At 42.5% G+C, this 21,497-nt stretch overlaps 1 protein-coding gene across 3 annotated transcripts in view; it reads right to left on the bottom strand.

Moving 5' to 3' along the window:
• Positions 1 to 4,351: 4,351 nt before the first annotated feature.
• ogdha (oxoglutarate dehydrogenase a) overlaps positions 4,352 to 21,497 on the bottom strand; it is a 35,224-nt gene continuing 18,078 nt past the window's right edge. For 2 of the 3 annotated variants that reach the window (XM_070833155.1, XM_070833156.1), the window contains 19 exons: positions 14,558 to 14,673; positions 13,631 to 13,785; positions 13,390 to 13,536; positions 13,213 to 13,303; positions 12,482 to 12,661; positions 11,077 to 11,205; positions 10,814 to 10,993; positions 10,545 to 10,697; positions 9,318 to 9,420; positions 8,810 to 8,938; positions 8,458 to 8,608; positions 7,570 to 7,697; positions 7,281 to 7,459; positions 7,018 to 7,089; positions 6,746 to 6,871; positions 6,402 to 6,474; positions 5,628 to 5,791; positions 4,782 to 4,936; positions 4,352 to 4,683 (listed from right to left, as the gene is read on the bottom strand). In XM_070833155.1, the coding sequence (XP_070689256.1) occupies positions 4,563 to 4,683; positions 4,782 to 4,936; positions 5,628 to 5,791; positions 6,402 to 6,474; positions 6,746 to 6,871; positions 7,018 to 7,089; positions 7,281 to 7,459; positions 7,570 to 7,697; positions 8,458 to 8,608; positions 8,810 to 8,938; positions 9,318 to 9,420; positions 10,545 to 10,697; positions 10,814 to 10,993; positions 11,077 to 11,205; positions 12,482 to 12,661; positions 13,213 to 13,303; positions 13,390 to 13,536; positions 13,631 to 13,785; positions 14,558 to 14,673 (2,552 nt within the window). In that variant the 3' untranslated portion in view covers positions 4,352 to 4,562. Of the gene's footprint in view, positions 4,684 to 4,781; positions 4,937 to 5,627; positions 5,792 to 6,401; positions 6,475 to 6,745; positions 6,872 to 7,017; positions 7,090 to 7,280; positions 7,460 to 7,569; positions 7,698 to 8,457; positions 8,609 to 8,809; positions 8,939 to 9,317; positions 9,421 to 10,544; positions 10,698 to 10,813; positions 10,994 to 11,076; positions 11,206 to 12,481; positions 12,662 to 13,212; positions 13,304 to 13,389; positions 13,537 to 13,630; positions 13,786 to 14,557; positions 14,674 to 17,874; positions 17,920 to 21,497 lie in introns of all 3 variants that reach the window. The other variant, XM_070833154.1, reaches the window with a different exon arrangement.

Genomic DNA, 21,497 nt, shown 5'->3' with positions numbered 1-21,497 from the left:
TTTCCCACGATGCCCCTGGACAGAGTCTCCTTCATCAGAACCCCCGCCCCCCTCACCTCCCACCTCCAGACCGCATGTTAGACCTGATGGCGTCACTTTGACATCACGGTGATGTCACGATGACGCCACCAGGGCTGTTCTCTCGGGACCTGACGGAGCACACACACACACACACACACACACACACACACACACACACACACACACACACACACACACACACACACACACACACACACACACACACACACACAAGTCAGTAGACAGACTGTCTGCTCGCCTGAAGTGATGCTGCTGTGAGCTGCAGCCTCTGTTTCCATGGCAACTAATCCCCTCCCTCCCTCCCTCTCTCTCTCTCTCTCTCTCTCTCCCTCTCACACACACACACACACCTGTGATAGTGATTTGATTCGACATCTCACAGACCTTGTGAGTCTGTGAGATCAAAGAGAAGACAAATAAAAAAAAAAGATTTCAGCAAACGAGAGGAGGAGGAGGAGGAGGAAGAGGAGGAGGAGAGAGAGAGAGCATCAAAGTACAAAGATGAGAACAAAGGAATCCAACAAGAGATCAGAAAAGGAGCGAATGGGAGGAAGGAAACAAGGAAAGGAGACAAGGGAACAAATTAAACTAAACTTAATAAAAATAAAAAACGACGAGAAGGATGAAGGATGAAGGAGAGGAGGAGGAGAGGAAGAGGAGAGGAAGAAATTAGAGTTTAACCCCTAAAACTAATTCACAGGTTTTAACTAATTTGAAGGAAAGTAAACAGAGAATCTTCTGTGAGGAGGAAGAGGAGGAGGAAGAGGAATTATTCTGAATGAAATCTGAAATGTGGATCTCTGATGATGAAGAGACCTGAACATCATCATCATCACGGGCAATTCAGATCCTTCACCCAAGTAAAAGTACTAATACACACTCTGAAAACACTCCATTAAAAGCAAAAGTCCTGAAGTATTATTACTTTTAAAAGATGTTAATTTGTAAAAGAGTATTTTAAAAGTTTTGTTACTTTAAAGAAAATGATTCAAATAATTCTTCCACACTCTCTCTAATAGAATTAAATGACTGGAAATGGAAAGAACATTTAAAACTTTGGGAAATAAAATGAACCGAAATCATATTTGACCAGTTAAATATATAAACAAAATGTGATTGAATATTCAACACTTAATGACCACTTACTAGGTTTCTACTGTATCCTGTAGCATTCTTCACTGAATAAAAGCAATACATTTTTCATTTTGCTTAAATTCTAAGAAATTTGTACAGAGTCTGGTTGGTGAGGCTGAATTCTTGTTTGGGGGAATTTAAACTTGTTAAACCACGTTGTGTTGTCAGTGACGACTATTATTATTAACTAAGATTAAAAAGGAGGTTTTAGTTTGAAAGGTTCAGATCATGCGATACTTCAGGTGCTTGTTTAGAAAAATAAACACTTTGTAAAGGTGTAAAATCACGACAATAAAGAAGCAGCAGCTCTTCAGTACATACAGGATTCTTTATTGAATGAAGCAAAATAATGAAGAGAATTTCAATCCCCTCTTATGAAAATAAATAAATCATTTTCTTTGTCTCACAGAAGCCCAAAAAAAAAACACCACCTACAGCTGACTTCATCTTCTGCTGTCGTTTTATTTTCTGTTTCGAACCAGGAGATGTTCTTTTCCTGCTGACAGAGTTCATTCAGCTGCTCGCCAACACAAAAAAAAAAAAATAATGATAATAATAAAAACATGAGACTCCGATCCATTTTGGCACGGGATAAATGCTCGAAAGAGAGAGAGAAGAAGAAGAAGAAGAAAAGAAAAGAGAGACACAAGCTTGAGGGGTTAAATTAGAATCAGCAGTGCATTTTGGTTCATGTAGGGATGCCTGATAGCGCAGACCTCGGCCATTTTATTCCCAAAATATCCCTTCAAAGTAAAGATAAAGAATAAAATCTCAGTGTGCTAGTTAAGCGTTTCCGTGGTGACTACTAACAGACTAATACACCTGCTCAAAGGCAAAAAAAAAAAAACAAGAAAAGGAAAAAAACAACCTCCACCTGCTGTAGTGATTCCATTCCTCAAATATCACACTCTCACTTTTCCCAGCTAGCCAGGCCACCCATTCATTTTCAATGGGGAGCGCTAACGATGCTAATGATGCTAACGAGCCATTTATTTCAAAAACTAAAAAGTAAAACGTTTCCTGCAACGTGTCACGTGAGGAGGAGGTGGTATTTGGAGTGTGATGACCCTGTGTGTCAGTTTGGAGTGATGATGATGATGATGATGGTGATGATGAAGATGTAATAACTGCTGACCTGCTGTCACATCACACAGCTGGAAGTGTGTGTGCATGTGTGTGTGGACGGAGGAAAGTGAGTGTGTGTATATGTGAGTGCTTCTGACCCTTAAACGCAGCGTCAGGCTTCACTCCACCAGATGGTTTATTCAGTCTTTTTTAGGAGCCTCAGGCGTTGCCTTCAAACAACCCCTCAGTTAGTTTCACGCTGCCACAAATTTGTCGCCTTGTGTCTCGACAAATATTCAGAGGCACAGAGCGTCAAAAACACGTTGAGTGCTGAAACCTGCAAATGTTTTATCAGCTAGTACAAGACTTCATTCAAAATGTTGCCAATTTTAGACTAGATTTTATTCTGGTAGAGTTCTTATTTTTATACCAGACTTCATTCAAAATGTTGCCAATTTTAGACTAGATTTTATTCTGGTAGAGTTCTTATTTTTATACCAGACTTCATTCAAAATGTTGCCAATTTTAGACTAGATTTTATTCAGGTAGAGTTCTTATTTTTATACCAGACTTCATTCAAAATGTTGCCATGTATTATTATTATATCATTATACCAGAGGTTCTAAATGTTTTTCTGTCATGCTCAACTTCAGCAACCAAAAAACAAACCAACATATAAATCTGATGTATTTTTAATCAGTTAATAAGTTCACGTGCAAATTAAATTGCTCAAAGTTTTTAAAAACATAAATCACATATCTCCTGTTATACTAATCGTGAATTTCAGAGAGATACGCTTCGTCACATGTCAGAGACGACCGACAGCCGTCACCTGTTTTTCTTTCATTTCATAACAAAACTCTGTTCGTCTTGCACATTTGTTAAATTGGGTCTTTTTTAACTAGAGGCTGGTCTGCCAATAGTCTGAGTACTTGTTCAGTCTATATTAAAACACCTTCATGGGTCAGATTATCAGCAGTATTCCTAAAATATAGTTTTATTTGTATCAGCAGTAGAGTGTATTTGATGTACTCTGGGTTAAAGAGTGGAGACCGATGCTGCTGCTGTACTACTGACCCTCGTACACACAGTACTGATACTGCACACTGAGTCCTATGAGAGATGATGTGTAGTAGCACTGTGTACTTGTATACTACTAACAAACCAGTATGCACATATTGTACACTAAGTAGTAATCAGCACACAGTGTGTATGTGTCCCACATTAATACTACATACTGATACCAGGAAGTACACGCTGTACACACTGCAGGGCTGCCACTTCTTCTGAACGTAACGTTAATTGTGTAACCTGCTCCTGAACGACACACGTGGTATGTGGACACGAACAGCCTGAACTTTATCCACCTTTCTCTCCTCAGGTGATGTCGTGTTTACAACTACTCTTTTAATTTCATCCATTTCAAGCCAACTAAGAGAACAAAGGGCCGAGTGTCTTGATACAAAAACGTCAGAACAACTTTCATGACCGATTAATCATTAAAATCACTTCCACTTCCTCCTGGGTCTCAGACTTTCTGTTTTATATCTCAGTAAAGTGGATCTTTTTGATTTTGGACTGCTTTGTTCAAGATATGTAAAGACATCATTCAATTACACACAATGTCTGTTTTCTGACATTTTATAAATCAAACGATGAATCAACTTAGTGAGAAAACATCTGGCTGATCGGACAAATAATTTCAGGTTAAACCTTTAATTTATTCTCACGTTTGAGTGACAGTTAAAATAAAACGCCCTGACACACAGCAGTGGTTAGTACACAGTCAACTGTACACTGCTTTTTTTTTTTTTAAAAACTAAAAAAAAGGTGCCAAACACTTAATTCTGCTGTCAAATTAGAACATTTAAAAATCTTTTAATTATTATTTTGTATTTTTGTTTTATGGTAAAAATCTGCAGTTTCAGTGTAAATGTTGCCGTTTTTGCCTGAACGTCATAAATAAATACAGTCTGTAAACTTGGTGATAATCTGTATGTAGTATTGTTTGTAGGTGGGATGCACACTGTGTGCTGTGTTGTCTGCAGTATTTGTGTACTGTGGAACTGTAATACTACTGTAGTAGTATTTGGAGACTGTGCAGTAAGTAGTGTGCAGTATTTCCTCAGTATTTCTGGTGTAATAGTAGTGTGTGCAGTATTACAGTGTGTGTGTGTGTGTGTGTGTGTGTGTGTGTGTGTGTGTGTGCGTGTTGATGCAGTCTGAGTGTCACAACTGAATCCAGGTGGGCCGGGGGTCAAAGGTCAGACAGGTGAGGGTTTATTCCAGATGTTGCAGGTCAGGGATCAGAGGTCACAGGTCTACTGCTGATCTTTGAACGCGTCCAGGCCGAAGGCGTTGTCCAGGAAACGCCGCAGCTCCATCAGGTGAGTGTTTTTGTTTCCTGTAGCCGGAGCCGCCGCTGGCTCCCGACCGGCATACCTGAGACACAGAGGGGTCAAAGGTCAGATCGCCCTGACCTGCCACTTAATCTAACACATGATGATGATGATGAGGAGGAGGAGGAGGAGGATCGTTACCAGACAGGCTTGGCTCTCTGGATGGTGGTCCTGATGCGAGGCTTCACGTAGTCATAGTAACCCTGGTTCTTGTGCTCCTCCTGACACCAAACCAGGTCAGCGTTGGCGAAGCGCTCCGACTCGGCCTTCACCTGGTCGAAGGGGAACGGAGACAACTGGAGGGAGAGAGAGAGAGAGAGAGAGGGGGACACAGAGGGGGAGAGAAGAGGAGAGAAAGAGAGAAGGGGGAGACAGAGAAGGCAAGGGAGGGAGGATGTTATTTAACTGCTTGTGTGCTGCTTCATTTGTTTACATGAATGTCTTCATTAGTAACGACATATTCACTATCAGTGTTTATAGCAGCTTCAGTGTCAATAAACTCAGTAAAAGAAAAGAAAAATTAAATAAGTGCTGCAAACGTCAAGACTCATAAAAATATTAGATATATATCATGTAAATGTCTGTTTATATCATTAAAACATTGATATTTGTATGTATGAATTTGCATTTTTCCCCCCTTTCTCTTCTTTCCTTTTTCTTTTACGTTTAATATAAAATAAAAGACGCCAAATTAGACATTTTCAGTCTAAATGTTGCTGTTTTTATCAGACTTCATTAAGATATTTGTACAACACGAACACATACAGACTGAAAAGTAGTTTTAGTAGTTTCATAGTTTTGTTTTATTTTACTTTCCTTGGATTCTTCATTAAACTGAGACGCAGCCTGACTGAGTCCTTTGTGGTTACCTGATAATAAAGAACTGACTCCGGCCAATCAGAGTGCAGGATTCTCTGTGGCTGCGGTTCAAACGCCAAAAAGTGACGGTGTGTGTGTGTGTGTGTGTGTGTGTGTGTGTGTGTGTACCTGCTCGATGCGTGAGATGGCCACTTCGCTCTCCATGCCTCTGGTCTTCCTCTCTTTGGTCAGCTCGTAGTAAACCTTTCCTGTGCAGAAGATCAACCTCTTCACTCCCTCCGGACGCTCCGCCGCCAAGCCCGCCTCTGGGATCAACCTCTGGAAGTGGGTTCCTGCGAGGAGGAGGAGGAGGAGGAGGAGGAAGAAGAAGAGAAGAGCAAGAAGGAGGAGAAGAACAAGGGGGAGAGGGAGAAGGAAGAAAAGGAGGGAAAGAACAAGGAGTAGAAGACGGAGAAGAACAAGAAACAGGAGGAGAACAGAGAGAAGAAAGAGCAGGAAGAGACGAAGGAGAAGAATGAGAAGGCAGAAGAGTAGCAGTAAGGAGTGATAGGAGAAGAATGAGGAGAAGCAGCAGGAGGAGGAGAAGAAGAAGGAGGAGAAGACCAGGGGGAGGGAGAGGAGGAGAACAAGATGGAGAACAAGAAGCAGGAGAAGTACAAGGGGGTGGGTGAGGACAAGGAGGAGAAAGTGGAGAACAAAAAGTGGAAGAACGAGTGCGAGAAGGAGGAGGAGGAGGACAAAGAGGTGGAGAACAAGGAGTAGAAGGCGGAGAAGAACAAGAAGAGGGAGGAGGAGAAGAACAGAGAGGAGGAGGAGCAGAAAGAGGAGGAGAAGACCAAGAGAGAGGAGGAGGAGGAGGAGGAAAGGAGGACAGTGAAGGTGAGGCTGAGCACGTTTTAAACCTCCTGACAACAACAACATTAACAGCAGCAGCAGTCGTACCAGGCAGCATCTCGTCAAAGCTGGCTCGAGCCTCCGGGTGACGCAGCAGAGACTTCGGAGTGAAAACAATCAGCTGGAGGGACAAACAGGAAGTTTAGTTAGTAAAATGATTCAGACTTTCAAAATAAAAGTCATTAAACTAGAAAACTGAAGTTCATCTACATAAGAGGACCTTTAGAAGCTGTGATGATAAACCAACGACCTCAGATAACTGATTTTATTTCCTTGATTATAAATTAGCTCCTTAAAGCTAAAGCGTGTGTGTGTTTGTGTGTTTATGTGTGTGTGTGTGTTTGTGTGTTTATGTGTGTGTGTGTGTGTGTGTGTGTGTGTGTGTCTCTCACAGGCTTCCTGAACGGGAGGAGAATCTGTCGTCTGAGAACATGGAAGTAGTTTGCAGGAGAAGAACAGTTCACCACGATCCAGTTACAGTCGTAGAGCTGACGCACCGCAATGTCGTCGGTTAGGGTCTGAGAGGGGGAGAGACAGGGGGAGGAGGGGGGAGAGACAGGAGGAGGAGGGAGGAAGGAGAGACAGGAAATTTTCATGATTTCATGATGAAGTTTCACTGAAGTGAAGCTGAAACTCTTCCTGAAGGTCTGAGTGTGTTTCTCACCGGCATGACGTCGGGGTCGTCGTTGCACATCTGGAGGAACCTCTCTGGACGAGCTGAAGAATGTTCTGGACCCTGCAGACACAAACACAGATGACAGTCAAGAGTTTTGTTCTCCATAAAACACTCTCACACTTGCAAGAGCAGAATAAGGAACCTTTAGTGAAAACAAACCCACAGACCTAAAGGACCAATAACAACCATGTTCATTTATACCTTTACATTCCCAAATATCTGGATCAATAACTGTGTGTGTGCCTCCTCACCATGCCCTCCATGCCGTGCGGCAGCAGCAGCACAATGCCGTTCTGTCGGACCCACTTGGCCTGACCGGGACAGATGAACTGGTCGATGATGCACTGAGCCGTGTTGTGGAAGTCTCCAAACTGAGCCTCCCACAGGATCAGAGCGTTGGGACTCGCCATCGCAAAACCCAGCTCAAAGCCTACAGACGGACAGACGGTTAAACACCTGATCAATATTATAATATAACGTAAATGTATAGTTTATCAGCTGAAAACAAAGTGCGTGTGCAGCTGCAGAGTTCGGACTGACCCAGGACTCCGTACTCGGACAGCGAGCTGTTGCAGACGGTGTACGGCGCCTGGTCCGCAGAGAGGTGGTTCATGGGAATACAGGTCCTCTTATCCACGTTCTGGTCGTGGAGGACGTGATGACGGTGGCTGAAACAGGACAAACAAGCGTCAGTGGACTCTCAGGATTTTCATGTTTAGCTGAAGTTTTAAGTTCGCTCTTAACTTCAAGGAATAGTTCTGATTTTTTGACGTGGGTTTGTTGGCCAGCCTAAAAATCTTTTCACTGCTTTACTTTGCCGCCATAAAGCCCTTTGACGGTGAACTCCAGTCGCTCTCTTCAAGGCCACCAGACTCCATTGAGAAATACAGTAATTTTACCTCACAGAACATGGGAGTTGCTAGACTAGATGAATTGACTTCTGTGTTTCAACGTTTTAGTTTGGATCTGAACTAAAATGTAAAAAAACCCACCAAAGTCACATAACAGCACAAACACCCTAACAGATGGAGGCAGAGGTAGACCAGTAACTCCTGTGTGCTGTGAAGCAAAATTACTGTTTTGGTCAATGGAGTCTGGTGGCTTGGAAGAGAACATATGTGGTTATAACAGCTTCAGCTCCCTGTCAGAAAGGGTTTTCTGGTCCAAGGGGGGAAAATATTCTAAATATAGAATACACCTAAAGTGATATTGATTTTTTTTTTCTTTTGGTGGCTAAAATTCCTCCACAGCAGTACATCGATCAGTGATTCCTGCCTGCTCCTCCAAACTGGGGGCGTCCTGACTGCCATCTGACTATGGAGTACTAAGTACCTTATACAACCCACTTCTTGCCCCTGAAGCGTGGGCAGAACAGAGGAGACAAAAGCCAGGAGGAGTTCTGGGCGGTTCAGCTCCTGAGCCGTTTACCTGAATGTGCCTCGCTCCACGTCCTGTCCCGACAGTCTGATGTGGGTTCCCTCCTTCAGCAGCGATCCGAAGGCCATGTACTCTCCCAGAGCCCAGTCCACCATCCGGTTACGGACCATCTCGGCTCGGCCCTTCAGGATACGACTCAGACCTGAAACAGCAAATATGGTCGCCTGAACGTTTAGAAGATTTTATGTGACTTATCAATCAGAAAAAACAATGTTGTGTTCATGAGTTGAAACAAAACTTTATTTATGTGTGAGGTTTTAGACTTTGTGTCTTTGTATAAATCCTCTGTATACTAAAAGCAGCGGGCTTCATTGGTGGATAAAGTATTAAAAATGTGTCAGACCTCCGTGGATGGTGAAGTCCTCCACGGGGACAGACGAGGCCACCTGTCCGATGTGGTTCAAGTTTTCTTCAGTCAGACCGGTGGAGGGGCAGCTCATGGACTTTGGCTGTCCGTCCAGAGTGAAAAAACCTGAAGACGAAAACAGTTAAAAAGCCTGATTGGGAAACCACATCCTGACCCAGACCTGAGACCAGAACCTGCTTCACAGCGGTGAATCATGACGCTGTTACGATTCACAAAGGATTGTCGTCCGTCCTGCAGCGTTCTCCGCGCTCACGCAGGGATCACAAGTTCTGTTTGTTTTCTAAAACATTCAACCCATGTTCATCAGAAATGATCTCATGAGGCAGATTTGTTGTGGATCCTGACACAGTCTAATAAAAGCTTTCCTCATCAGCTCTGTAGTTACTTTATCTGCTGCTGACCTTTCTAAATAAACTACAACATTCACCAGAGGAGACTAAACCCTGCCATGGAGCTAAAATTAAACACATCCACCCTCCCTCACCAGGCCATGGGGAGTCCAGCCAGTGCTTGATGTGGAGGATCTTCTCATCTTTAGAGCGAGCGTGCGCCTCCTCACAGATCTTATCATATTTGGCAATTTCCTCCTGCAAACAGGCACAGAGACAGTGAGATCAGTCTTCACATTAATATCTAGATTAATTTATCCCAAAGGCTACATAGATAGATGGGAAACAGTTCTTCTAATGCTTATTGACACTTTAAATAATTTTTAATCATGTAGTGTGAGTACAAACTTTTTTAATCTGCTCAGGTCTAACTTGCTTAATCTTCATTGTTTTCAGATATAGCAGAAAACAACAAAAAGGACTTTTAAGTTCCTGTTTAGCTCCAGTTGCTCCGTAGTAGCAGAAAGGTCCTTTTGTCCTAAAGGTCCAGTGCTCTCATTTCTAACTGTAACATTAACCTACAGTCCAGGAAACTTTTCCACGTTCTCCTCCCAACTCTTTTGGTGCTCACTTTCATCACACTAAAAAAAAAAACTGTGTCCACCTGCAGTGAAACCAGTTTAAAAAACAGCTGAAAACACAGACAGGCTCAGATTGTTAATCTCACTGTCTGACAACATTACAGAAAGAATCCCTACAGAGACAGACCTGGAAGATCCATTACATTACATTGTTTGGTTCAAAGTCACCAGACTTTATTGACAAAAACAGTAATTTTATCTCAGAGAACACAGGACTTACTGGTCTACCGCTGCCACGATCAGATAGTTTGTTTGTCTAATTGTGTGACTTTGGTGTTTTGAAGAGTTAGTTTGGATCCAACAAAATATTAATCTGACACACAATATTGCAAAAAAACCAACCGATCAAGGCAGTGATAGACCAACAACTCCTGTGTTCTGCAAGGTAAAATTACTGTTTTTGTCAATGGACTCTGGTGTCTTTGAAGAAAGCGACATAACGGCTGTTTACGACCAAACCAAAAGGATCTTCCGGGTCTCTCTCTGCAGGGATCCTTTCCATAATGTTGTCAGACACTTAAAATAACAATCTGAGCCCGTCAGTGACAAAAACACACATTTAGTGGACCTACTTTAGTGATTTCAGTTGGTCCAAAGGATTCACAGTTGCTGACTATACAAATACTGGAGCTCTCCTTTAAATCAAGCCCCATTTATTTCTTCATCACAAACTGTAAATAAAGTAATTCGTCACCATGTTCTGTCTCTCTGTTCACGTCGTGTCTCCGTGTGTGTTTTTACCTCGTACTCCTGCCTGGTGACGGCTCCCTCTGCAATCAGTTTCTCTGCATATTTCTGCAGAACAGGCTTCTGCTTCTTGATCTGCTTGTACATCAGCGGCTGAGTGAACATCGGCTCGTCCATCTCGTTGTGACCCATCCGACGGTAACACACCTGCACGCACACACACACAGCATGAAGAAACGCATCCAGCCGGCGTGAAATCAGCTGCAACATCCTGATTTTCTCTCCTACACAGTGTGTGAGTGTGTGTGTGTGTGTGTACTGACCAGGTCGACCACCACGTCTTTATGGAAAGTGGCCCTCCACTCAGCAGCCACCTTGCAGACGTAGATGACGGCCTCGGGGTCGTCGGCGTTGACGTGGAAGATGGGGGCGTTGACGACCCGAGCCACGTCAGTTGGATATGGAGACGAGCGAGCCATACGAGGATCTGTGGTGAAACCGATCTGGAGAGAGGAGACATCAGAGAGGTTACGGCTCATTAGTCTGTTTATCACTGTGAGTGTGTGCTTTTTATTCTGTTTGTTACCTGGTTGTTGGCGACGACGTGCACCGTTCCGTGTGTGGTGTAGGACGGCAGGTCAGACAAGTGGAAGGTTTCATAGACGATACCTTGGCCTGCAAACGCTGCGTCTCCATGGATCAGGATGGACATCACCTGAACACACACGCAGAAAAGTGTCTCTTAAGCCTCGTTCAGACAAGGAAAAATTGTCCAAATTTTCTGATTCCAGCTTCTTAAATGTGAATATTTTCTGGTTTCTCTCTGAAACTGAATATTTTAAGTTGCGGACAAAAAAAAAATATTTGAGGACGACGTCATCTTGGGCTTCAGACAACCCAGATCGACATTCTTTATTGTTTTCTTACGTTTTATAGATCAAACAACACATGAATTAATTGAGAAAATAATCAAAAGATTAATCAACAATGAATGTTGTAAACATGAAGATTGAAGATTTTATCCTGCATCGGTTAGAAAAATCTGCAATGACACAGACACAGCTGATTAAAGTACCATCCATCCATTACTTTATATATACTGTGTCCCGATAAAGCCGTACACCACTGATGTATCCTTCATGATGCCCTGTATCTCTGACAGTAAGGACTGTCAAAAACATGCAGTTGATTGACTCCAGATCGGAGTGAATTATAAAGTCTCGACTCTTCAGCAGCATCAACGCTCTCGTCTAGTCTGGGAACTTTATCTACTTTTTTTTTTTTAAAAGACACCATTATCTTTCTTTCTTTTTACTGTGAAGGTTTGTTTTGAAAGCTACTATATAAATAAAGTTATTGTTATTTATAAAAGGTACATTTGTTGCTGTAAAACTCCACATCGTTGAGTCTTCTGATGACTTAAAGCTGATGACTCGTCCTTTAGGTTTGGCTCACTTCTTTTTCTCAAGTGCTAAGCTGATGATTAGCCCGTCAGTGAGTGGATATTTTAGACTGGAGGTAGTCACGGAGCCAAATCGACATTTGTGTTAAAAGGGTGAACCGGCAGCAGTGGGTGCCACTAAACACTGACATTGTTGTGTTATCCTGAAAGCACGCCAAGCTCGCCTGGTTGCAGTCCAGTTTTGCTCTGTCCTCAGCGTGGCTTTAAACCCCACCGGGAGCGTTTCAGAAGTGTTTCAGACGTGGAGCACTTCCTGCCCACCTCATCTGCTCTGTGCTGCTTGAAGCGGCCTCTTGGTGAGAATTAAGGCATTAAGTAGAGTGAGTGCGATCAGCTCCTGCAGCTGGTACGATACCATGAAGCTACGTTAATTGGTTCAGTGTAAAAAGGCAAAGCCGACTGAATGATGTGCCTTGTTTATGGTGATATTTAAAAAAAAGAAAAGAAAAGCTTGTGATAAAGTGCTGTAGAAGTAAACTGGAGGGTCTGTCAGAATACCTCTCTGTCTGAGTCTGTATGTCAGTCTCACCCTGTTGCCGTCATTGTCTCCGCAGTAGAACTGCTCAGCTTTGGTCTTCCCCTGCACCACGGGGTCCACGGCCTCCAGGTGAGAGGGGTTCGCCATCAGGGAGAGGGTGATGTTCCTGTCCGTCACACGGTTGATACGGCGATGGTACATTCCCAGGTGGTACTTCACGTCACCAGAGCCCTGAGGAGGAGAACCAGAGAACCTTTTTTGGAATGCCTCCACATTTTGGTGTAGAGCTCTACTTTGGTGAACAGTGGTGAGGATACTGAGCCGGTTGGTCAGTCACCATTAAACTGATCTACTGAATGAGAAGTAACTAAAGTCGACACCTTCTGGTTGTTTGGTTGATCGATACACTTTTGTCCAACCAAATTAGAAATGGTCAGACAATCGCCGGTGTTGCTTTCATAAGGAAAAAAGCTTAATCCATCTTAATCCTTTATTTTTGTGCATTTATGATGCCCTGATACTGTAATTCACCACTAGTGGAGGACCGGCTTTGGGTTGATGGGAGGGATTAATGTGAGAGCAAAGGGAGCAGTGGAGAGAAACGTCTGTGTGTGTTGACAAGGCAGGTCTGGTTATCTCTGCAAACAGTTTTATAAGTTATGTTTCCAGAACATTTACTGTATCACAATATAAAACGACATGTATGATTTTATCTGTGTCACCCTCTCCCGTGGCAGTGGTTGTGATAACAGCAGCAACGGTACTAAGAGAAGTTGATGTACCTCATCAGCAGCTTCCAGTTTGGAGTCAAACTGACAGAAAATCTGTTCCAGCTCTTTACGGATCACGTTGGCCAAAACATTCAGACGACCCCTGAAAGAAGAAAAAGTGGTGGATGCACAAACAATGGGAAAGGAAGGGATACAAACTGTGTGTGTGTGTGTGTGTGTGTGTGTTACCTGTGAGGCATGCCCATGATGACACACTCCACCCCGCTCTCAGAGGATTTATCAATGATGGTTTTCAGAGCCGGGATCAGAGACTCACAGCCCTCCAGACCAAAACGTTTTTCTGCAGACCACTTCTTCTGCAGGAACTCCTCAAACCTGCACAAACACACACACATTTACAACATAACAGACAATTTTCCCTGCAGGCTTCCTCTCACAGACCTGTGCCAATACACCTCATCGTCCATACCTGGTGGAGCGGACCATACGGGCCAGCAGCGTCCTCTTCTCCTCCAGAGTGAACTGCATCACTCCGGGGGTCTCAAACTTCTGCCTGATCCACTGACACTGCTCCAGGTCGTTGATGAACATGAACTCCACACCGATGTGCTGACAGTACGCCATCTGACCGACAAACACAGCACAGGTGAGCGTTGGGAACACGAGTAACATCTTCTATTCACACCTTCAGACACTGACTGAGGTTCGATATCATGAAAGGAGTCAAGTGATATTCACTTGATTTGAGTTTTAAACTGCAGAAAAGAAATGCTGACAGAAGGAAACATGCTGGAGGCATCAGGGCAAAATGACACCCAAAGCCTCAGAAATCAACAAGTACCCCGACGCTGGAATAACACTACCTGGTTTACCTATCAATTCTTTTCATTGTTTGTTATTTTCTTGATTAATTGATTAGTTGTTTCTATAAAAAGTAAGAAACTGTGAAAAAATGCTTCCCAAAGCCCAATAAGACGTCCTCAAATGTCTCATTTTGCCCAAATTTACCAAACTGAAATTAGAGATTTTTTCTCAAAAAATGACTCAAACCAATCATCAAAATATTGACAATTAATATAATAGCAACTAATTGTTGTTAATTGTTGCAGCCCAATAATCCCAATAATCAACACGTCATTGGATATCGTCCCAAACAAATTAGTAATCAATTAAGACTATGAAAAACTATTAAGCAGGACCTGTTAGAACCTGTGCATCTGTCCACTTTGTACAACATCAGATGGAACTTTTTATATTTAAAGACGTGTCACATGTTGAGTAATGTAAACAAAACATTAGACGTCTTATATTTGATCGTCTCCAAGGCAAAAAAACATCACTTAGTTCAAGTAGCGTTACTGCTGGTGTAGATCGAGCTCTGTGTGTCTGTGTTTACCTCCAGTCGGCGAATGATCTCCTTCAGTGGCAAAGCGCTCTCCGAGCCTCCGATGAAGGTGGTGGTGGGCAGCCGGAACACCTTGTCCAGGTCCGACTCATCCAGACCGTAGAAGCCTACACGTCCCATGATGCACCACAGGACAGGAGGGTAGGAAAGGGAGGAGGAGGAGGAGGAGGAGGAGGAGGAGGGGAGAGGAAGGGTTCGAGGAGGAAAAAAAAAGAGGGAAGGAGGTGAGAAAAGGTCGAAGGACGGAGGGAGTGGACACAAAAGAGATGGACAGACAAACAAACAGGCCATGGACAAATGAACAGATGCACGTATGAGTTAGTAATGAATGAATAAATGGATGGATATGCATTATAAACACGATATGGAGAACATGCAGAAACATGTTTTCAAAGCACAGAAAGACGATAAACGTGCAGCAGATGAACAGAGGAACAAAGACGAGAGGACAGAGTGGAGTGACGGCAGCAGCAGAGACGGTGGTTTTAGTTTTTCGTGGCGTTGGTGGGGGCGGGGTGGGGGGGGGGTGTTTGTGGTGCAGTGGTTTTACAACAAGCAGGACAGGGTGAGGGTAAAAAAAACAAACAAAAGTAAGGAGAGACATCGTTAGTATCATTAATCTGAGCCCATCAGCAGGTTCACACATGAAACCAGACATGGCAGAGCTCAGGATCAGTCTGCTGACACTTTTCTTCTTGTCAATACGTCTTAAACACTGCGGGTGAATATCTGAATATCTCCAAAACACATCAGGGAGCCTCACTGTTGCTATGGGCGACATGGTCCTTCATCGCCATGAACACACACACTGTGGTTTATTCACATACACCGTCCCGCTGCTCCAAATACTCACTACAGCACTAAATGTAGATTAATCCGCCACTGAAAATAGTCCCAGACAAATGCGTTATAGAAGCCACTTCACTATTTTATTATTATCATTATCAGTAATATTATTACTGTTCTGTACTGTTATTCAGCAACAGACTTCATGTGCCTACGTAAACCACATGACAAGTTTGATTAAGTTTGACTTTTGATTTGTTGACAAATAGCCGTTATATACAGCGAGCGGCCGATTTAGGAAATTACTGAAAAGTTTTAAAAATACAAAATTATATATTTATGGGGAGTTTTTTTTTGTTTGCCAGAGAGTATCGAGAAACACACTAAGACTCTGTTGGGATTTCTTGACAAGAAGAAACACCAGACTGATCCTTTAACAGGTGACACCGGTCAGGATTTAGCCCTGTGTTTGAATGAAACGTCCTCTTCCTGCAGCTGATTTAGTTTTTTGACATCAAACTGAGCTGTGAGCTGAAAAACCAAACCTCTGAAGGCCGGCGTCCAGTCGACACGTGTTAGTGAGACGTAGTGGGACGTTTACCACAAAGGTTTAGAAAGCTGTGCAGCATATAGTTACATCCCTAATTATTTTGTTTAATAATCTCTTTGTTAACTGCAACAAATTATGAACAACTTGCCAAAAATATCCTCTTCAAGAGTTAGCCGAGCCAAATTATTTAGGATTTTTCTGTTTCAAACTAAAAGCACAACAGCTAACAGTTTGTGTGAGGCAGAGCACTGAATTAAGAGCAACATATAATTAAAATAAGATAACCAGGATGCCACAATAACAGTAACATTACATTCAGTTTCTAATCAGGTATCTTCACCTGATAGTTTCTAACCAGCTTGAGAGTAAAGTTACTGATTTCTTTTCCACTGTTCTAATTGATCGTTAGGATTTCAAACTCTGCCTGATCAGAATTAAACGCTTTGAGCTCAGTGAACAACACGATGATACAACAGCTGCAGGTCCACATGCGTCCTGTTAGTTATTCATCTCTTTGGCTGCAGATCTACTCAGCTCTTTTCTTTCATCAGCACTAAACAGCCAACACAATACATCTACATTTCTATTCTATCTTGTCTCCTTCTGTTCCTGTCAGCAGGATGCAGCACATTTCTACGCAGACACTGAAGCAGCTCCTCAGATAACTGCTGCACGTCGGGGTTTTCCCAGAAACGTCAGGAAGAAACCCACAGAAGCTGTTTTTGGCATATCAGCAGCAAAAATTACAATTTAGGAGTCAGAAAAATCTGTATAGAAGAATAGAATATAGAAAATAATGCGTAGCTTGGCAACGCTCTGGTCAGATTTTGTTACCGACTGTGAAGAACAAAATCAGGATTTATGGATTAACAGGTCAAACTATCAAATCTTGTTTCTGGACAGAAAAACGATGTGTGAAAGTTGTTAGATCAGTAAGAAGAAAAATAAAAAAGATAGTGCTGACAGTGTTTAGAGTATTTTTGGAGGTACTGCAATCAAAGTAGGGGAAAAACACGTGAATGCTTCTCGATGCTTCACTTCAGACTGAACAAGTGTTTATAAGCTGTTTTCTCTGCACTGACGTCAACAAAACCTGCATCAACAATCTAGATTTATGAGCCACTTCCTGGCTGGTTGTCCGCTGCTGACCCCTGAATAATCAGCACGGGCCGCCTGGAAGACAAGACAGAGGGTGAAGTGTCCACAAGCTGAGAGGAAACCGCTTGTTTTAACTTGTGATAAAACAGAAGATAATAATGATTAAAAAAAGAAGCTCCACTTCACCACACAGAGAGCAGAGATGTGTTCATGACAGCAGCGATGACTGAGCGGAAACATGAGGGGCAGGTTGGGGGGGTTTATTCAGTTAATTTGCAACTTCAAACTGATTATGGGACAGTTAGTGGAGGATGTGTTATGGAGGAGAGAGGAAAGATGGAGAGAGAGAGAGTAGAAGTGTGTTTTTGTGTGTGTTTATGTCACAAAAATGTTCCGGAAAACAGTCTAACTTCAGTTTAAACTCCCTCAGCGGACTGTAAACGATCCTGCAGCGTCCTTGAATCCTGCGACCTTAAATGTGTCCTGTTACACTCTGTGAACAGACGACACACAACCTGCCAATCAGAGGGCCGAACTGGGCGGACTGACAATTGATTCGGCCAATCAGAAAGCTGACAGAGGTTATAAAACTCGAGGAGGAAGCAGCACAGTCGCAAACCAATCACACGACTCGCAGCCAAGCAGGCCAATCAAGAAGCGGAGTCTCTACAGACAGCAGGCAGACGGATCACTGCTCAGCCTCTCATTCGCTTTCCTCACTTCCTCAATCATCATCCTGAGAGACGGGAGGTGGTGAGGGAGGGGAGGACACATTAAAGTCTTCTTCTCTGCTAAAAACATGTCACAGCCGAGGCGTTTTCACACAAACAGCTCCACAGACACAAACAGCAGCTGACAGGTTTCTGATCTTTACCACTTCGTCTGCAGCCGACACTAAACTGTGACTGGCACTCTGACTCTGAAACACACAATCGAAACACTTCGTTTACTGCATTTTCACAAGAGGACGGATTCACAGCCCCTCTTCTGCCTCAGCGCACACACTGAGCTAGTGAGGGCTTCAGCACATATCCAGGCCTCCTTGTTTTACCACTTACACGGTGTTCATATCTGTAAAGAAGTGAAACTGATTTGATCTGATTTGCTCCTGTGTTTTTGTTCATGTTAGATCATTAACACTGAATCTTTAAACTTGTTAAAATCATATGTTGTTGCCTAAATCTAGAGTCTCATACACAGGAGAGATAGTAGTCTGCAAAAAAGTGAGAACCCCTGCGTGTAGGAGAACCTACGGTGGCTGACGAGGATTCACGCTCCCTTTGCTTTTTCTTGTGCTAAATAATAATTCTGGTACTCCATTTGTCAGGACATTAAATGACATTCCTCCCCTTCTTCTTCCTCCAATCGGTGCTTTCACGCCACCAAACTCGGGCTGCAGCGTAAACGTAAAAACAGGAAAGGCCGTTGTTTGTCCACTCTGGGCTACGGTAGAAACATGGTGGTCTAACATGGCAGACTCCATGGAAGAGGACCTGCCCCCTACGTAGAGGTAAAGGGCTGATTCTAAGCTACCATAACACAACCATTCTTACTGTCAGGTGATTATAAACTCCTGAAAACAGAATTATAAATACTTTATTTCATTTCTGCCAGAAGAGCCCTCTAAATCCTCCTCACTGCACCTTTATAACAGCTATCCTGAATCACAGAGGCCGAGAGTCGTCAACGCAACCAAGGTGCATTAGAGACGGAAGCTAAACCACTTCAGGAGAAGGTTTAAGATAAATCCTAGTCAGATGTGGAAAAGGTTTAAATGCATATTTCTCTGCAATCAAAGAAGAGACAAACTGTCCAGTAAAGTCCGACTGACGCTGCCGCAGCGCTTGTTACAAGGCCGGCAGGTGATTTATAGATCAGAGAGAAGCAGCGCAGGGTCTTTCAGTACGTTACAGCTACAGTAGTGTTAGTACTGCTGGTGTCTGCTGTCCTCTCTGGATTTCAAGAACACACCGAGGAAGATGGCTAACGGCTAAAACTGTAGAAGAGCCCCAAACATGAGAGAAAATCAGAAAACCGAGAGAGGAAGAGCTGAAAAGGAGATCAAAAATAAAAGAGTGCAGAGGAGAAAGAAGAATAAAAAAAGCTTCGACTAAAAGCTAAAAGGAGTTTGAAGCTTCGCGCCACCAGAAACATTAAACAAGCTAGCAAGGCTAAATAATACAGGCTGAACCTTTTCTGTAAGTGTTCCTAATCTTCTTAATAACACCAAATTTAGGCAAATTTTATAGAATAATAAAAAAATTAAAGCATTTTCTTTCCCTTTATAAACCACAAACACTACAAACAAGTGTTCTTTCTTCTTAGAGTCCTTTTAGGATAAAGGACACCTGTGGTGAGTTCATGTCTGTGGAAAACCAACAGGAACATTTCAGCCAGTGTTGCAGGTCAAACAAACAGGGTGACGTGGGGAAGTGTAGATTTAAATGTTGGCCACAAACTAAAATGTGTTTAAAACAAACTGATGAGCTGCAATAACAGATCATTGTTATTAATGAAGTAATTCAAAGTCACCTAATATATGTGATGATTAAGTCTTTATTTTTGGTTTTATAACTTCATATGTACCATGTGCACCATTTCCCCTCCTGGTTTTAGATGCAGTACAGTCTTGTTTTCTTCGTCTTTTCCCTTAGTTATTTTCTTTAATTCCTTCCTAAAGCAATTTGTAACTCTGCATTTTGAAACATGAATAAACTTTGTATAATATTTTAAAATCTATCATCTTGTTCAGTGCTGGTTACCTTGTGAGTTTCGACCCTGTGATCAGCACAGTCTTATCTTAACTAAGGGATAATGTACGGAGGTCTTACATCATCCTGTCGGGGCTCGTTTTGTAACAATGGCATTATCATCACAATACTGACATAAAGATGATTTCACTGCTTCTGCTATCAGTACTGTCTCCATAGCAACAGTCTGCTATAAGGAAATAACAAACCGTAGATTGCCATAAATGACCAATCAGATTAGAGTATTCACCAAAGCAGTGTAATACCTTCATACATATGATAACACATTATAATTCACATGCTTGTATTTTGTATTATTAATCTGAACCTGCAAAGTAACTTACTAGTACCGTAGAAACAATATTTGCCTCTGAACTGTCGTGGAGTAGAAGTATAAAGTAGTATATGGTAGAGAATACTCAAATACCTCTGGGTTATTTAGTAGTACTGAGGTATTAGTACTTTCTCTCGCCTCCGCGTCTAGAAAATGTTCGAGACGTTACCTGAACAGTGGTTTTGAATCACTTTGTGGCCACAGTTAAAAATAAGTTCCTGACGTCACCTCTGTGTGAACTCTGAGAGATAAATCACCCATCAGAGGTCTCTACAAACTGTTCTACTGTTTACTGGACAGAGCAGGGCGCTAGCAGCAGCTACAGGCTAACAATGCTAAGCTAACTTCACCGACCAGAACACACAGGAGACATTTAGAGATCAGGGGGAGGAAGCAGCACTTCATCGTTTCTAATAAACACAGAAAACAGCTGCTTCACAAAGAACAAAACTGGAGCAAAGATCCTGCAGTTTGTACATTTAGCAGAATATTTTTGTCTCTCTGAATCTCTTCACAATGTTTCCTGTGTTCTGAAATCTTAAAGAGACATTTCACTCTGGTTCACTGTCTGATGCCAGATAAACTCTGCAATCTTTCCACAGGAGTGAAGGAAAGTGAGCCTGCAAATATCAGCAGTCACCACCAGAGAAAATGTAGTAAATACTGTTATCTGTTGATTGGGACAGTTGCCCCCTTTATGCTGCCTCTTCCAGATGTGAATAATGTGACGTTATTCTGCTTTGCTGTGTTAAAATATATGAAAGCAGTAACGGAGCCGAATCGACGTTGGTGTAAAAAGGGTGAATGTGCAGGATAAAACCAGGCGCTGCTGTGCTACACCTCACGTCTCTTCTGCTTTCAGAACGCCGCCATGTTACTTAAAATCACAAATCACTACGCCAAGGTGGTTTGGTCTACTGTAAAAGAGCCACACTGGCTTTGAATCTTCTTCATGGTGAAACTGTGGATCTCTGTGGTAAGAAGAAAAACTAATCAGCTGCTCTTATTTGGGGAAAAGCAGCAATAAAACTATTTTTTAATTTTGAATTAATCAAGTTAGTATCGAACTCTCTGGAACACGTTTCAATGTTTGTATTTGCAGAAACAAGTTGAATGAATAATGACTATGTTTACATGCACATTAGTGCATTCGATCATATTCTGGACATCATTTTTGCATTTTACCTGACTGGTTAGTTGACTTGCTCAGATTTTTCTGACTGGATCATTTTCTCTTGGTTTTTGTGCTTCTGACATGAGCAAACAGGCTACGTTTGTCATTTTGTCTGGTTTAAATGTGTTTATTCTGTGTATTTACCACAGACTTTAGAGTTTAGTTTGTCCTGTCTATGATTTATGTTATTTCTTCCCCCTCATTTTTATGTTTCGCACCTGAAACACTACTTTAGTGGT

This window comes from Pempheris klunzingeri, chromosome 7, assembly GCF_042242105.1.
Source record: "Pempheris klunzingeri isolate RE-2024b chromosome 7, fPemKlu1.hap1, whole genome shotgun sequence".
Lineage (NCBI taxonomy): Eukaryota > Metazoa > Chordata > Actinopteri > Acropomatiformes > Pempheridae > Pempheris > Pempheris klunzingeri.
Note: the sequence above shows the minus strand (reverse complement) of the source record. Positions and strands in the feature narration are given on the sequence as shown.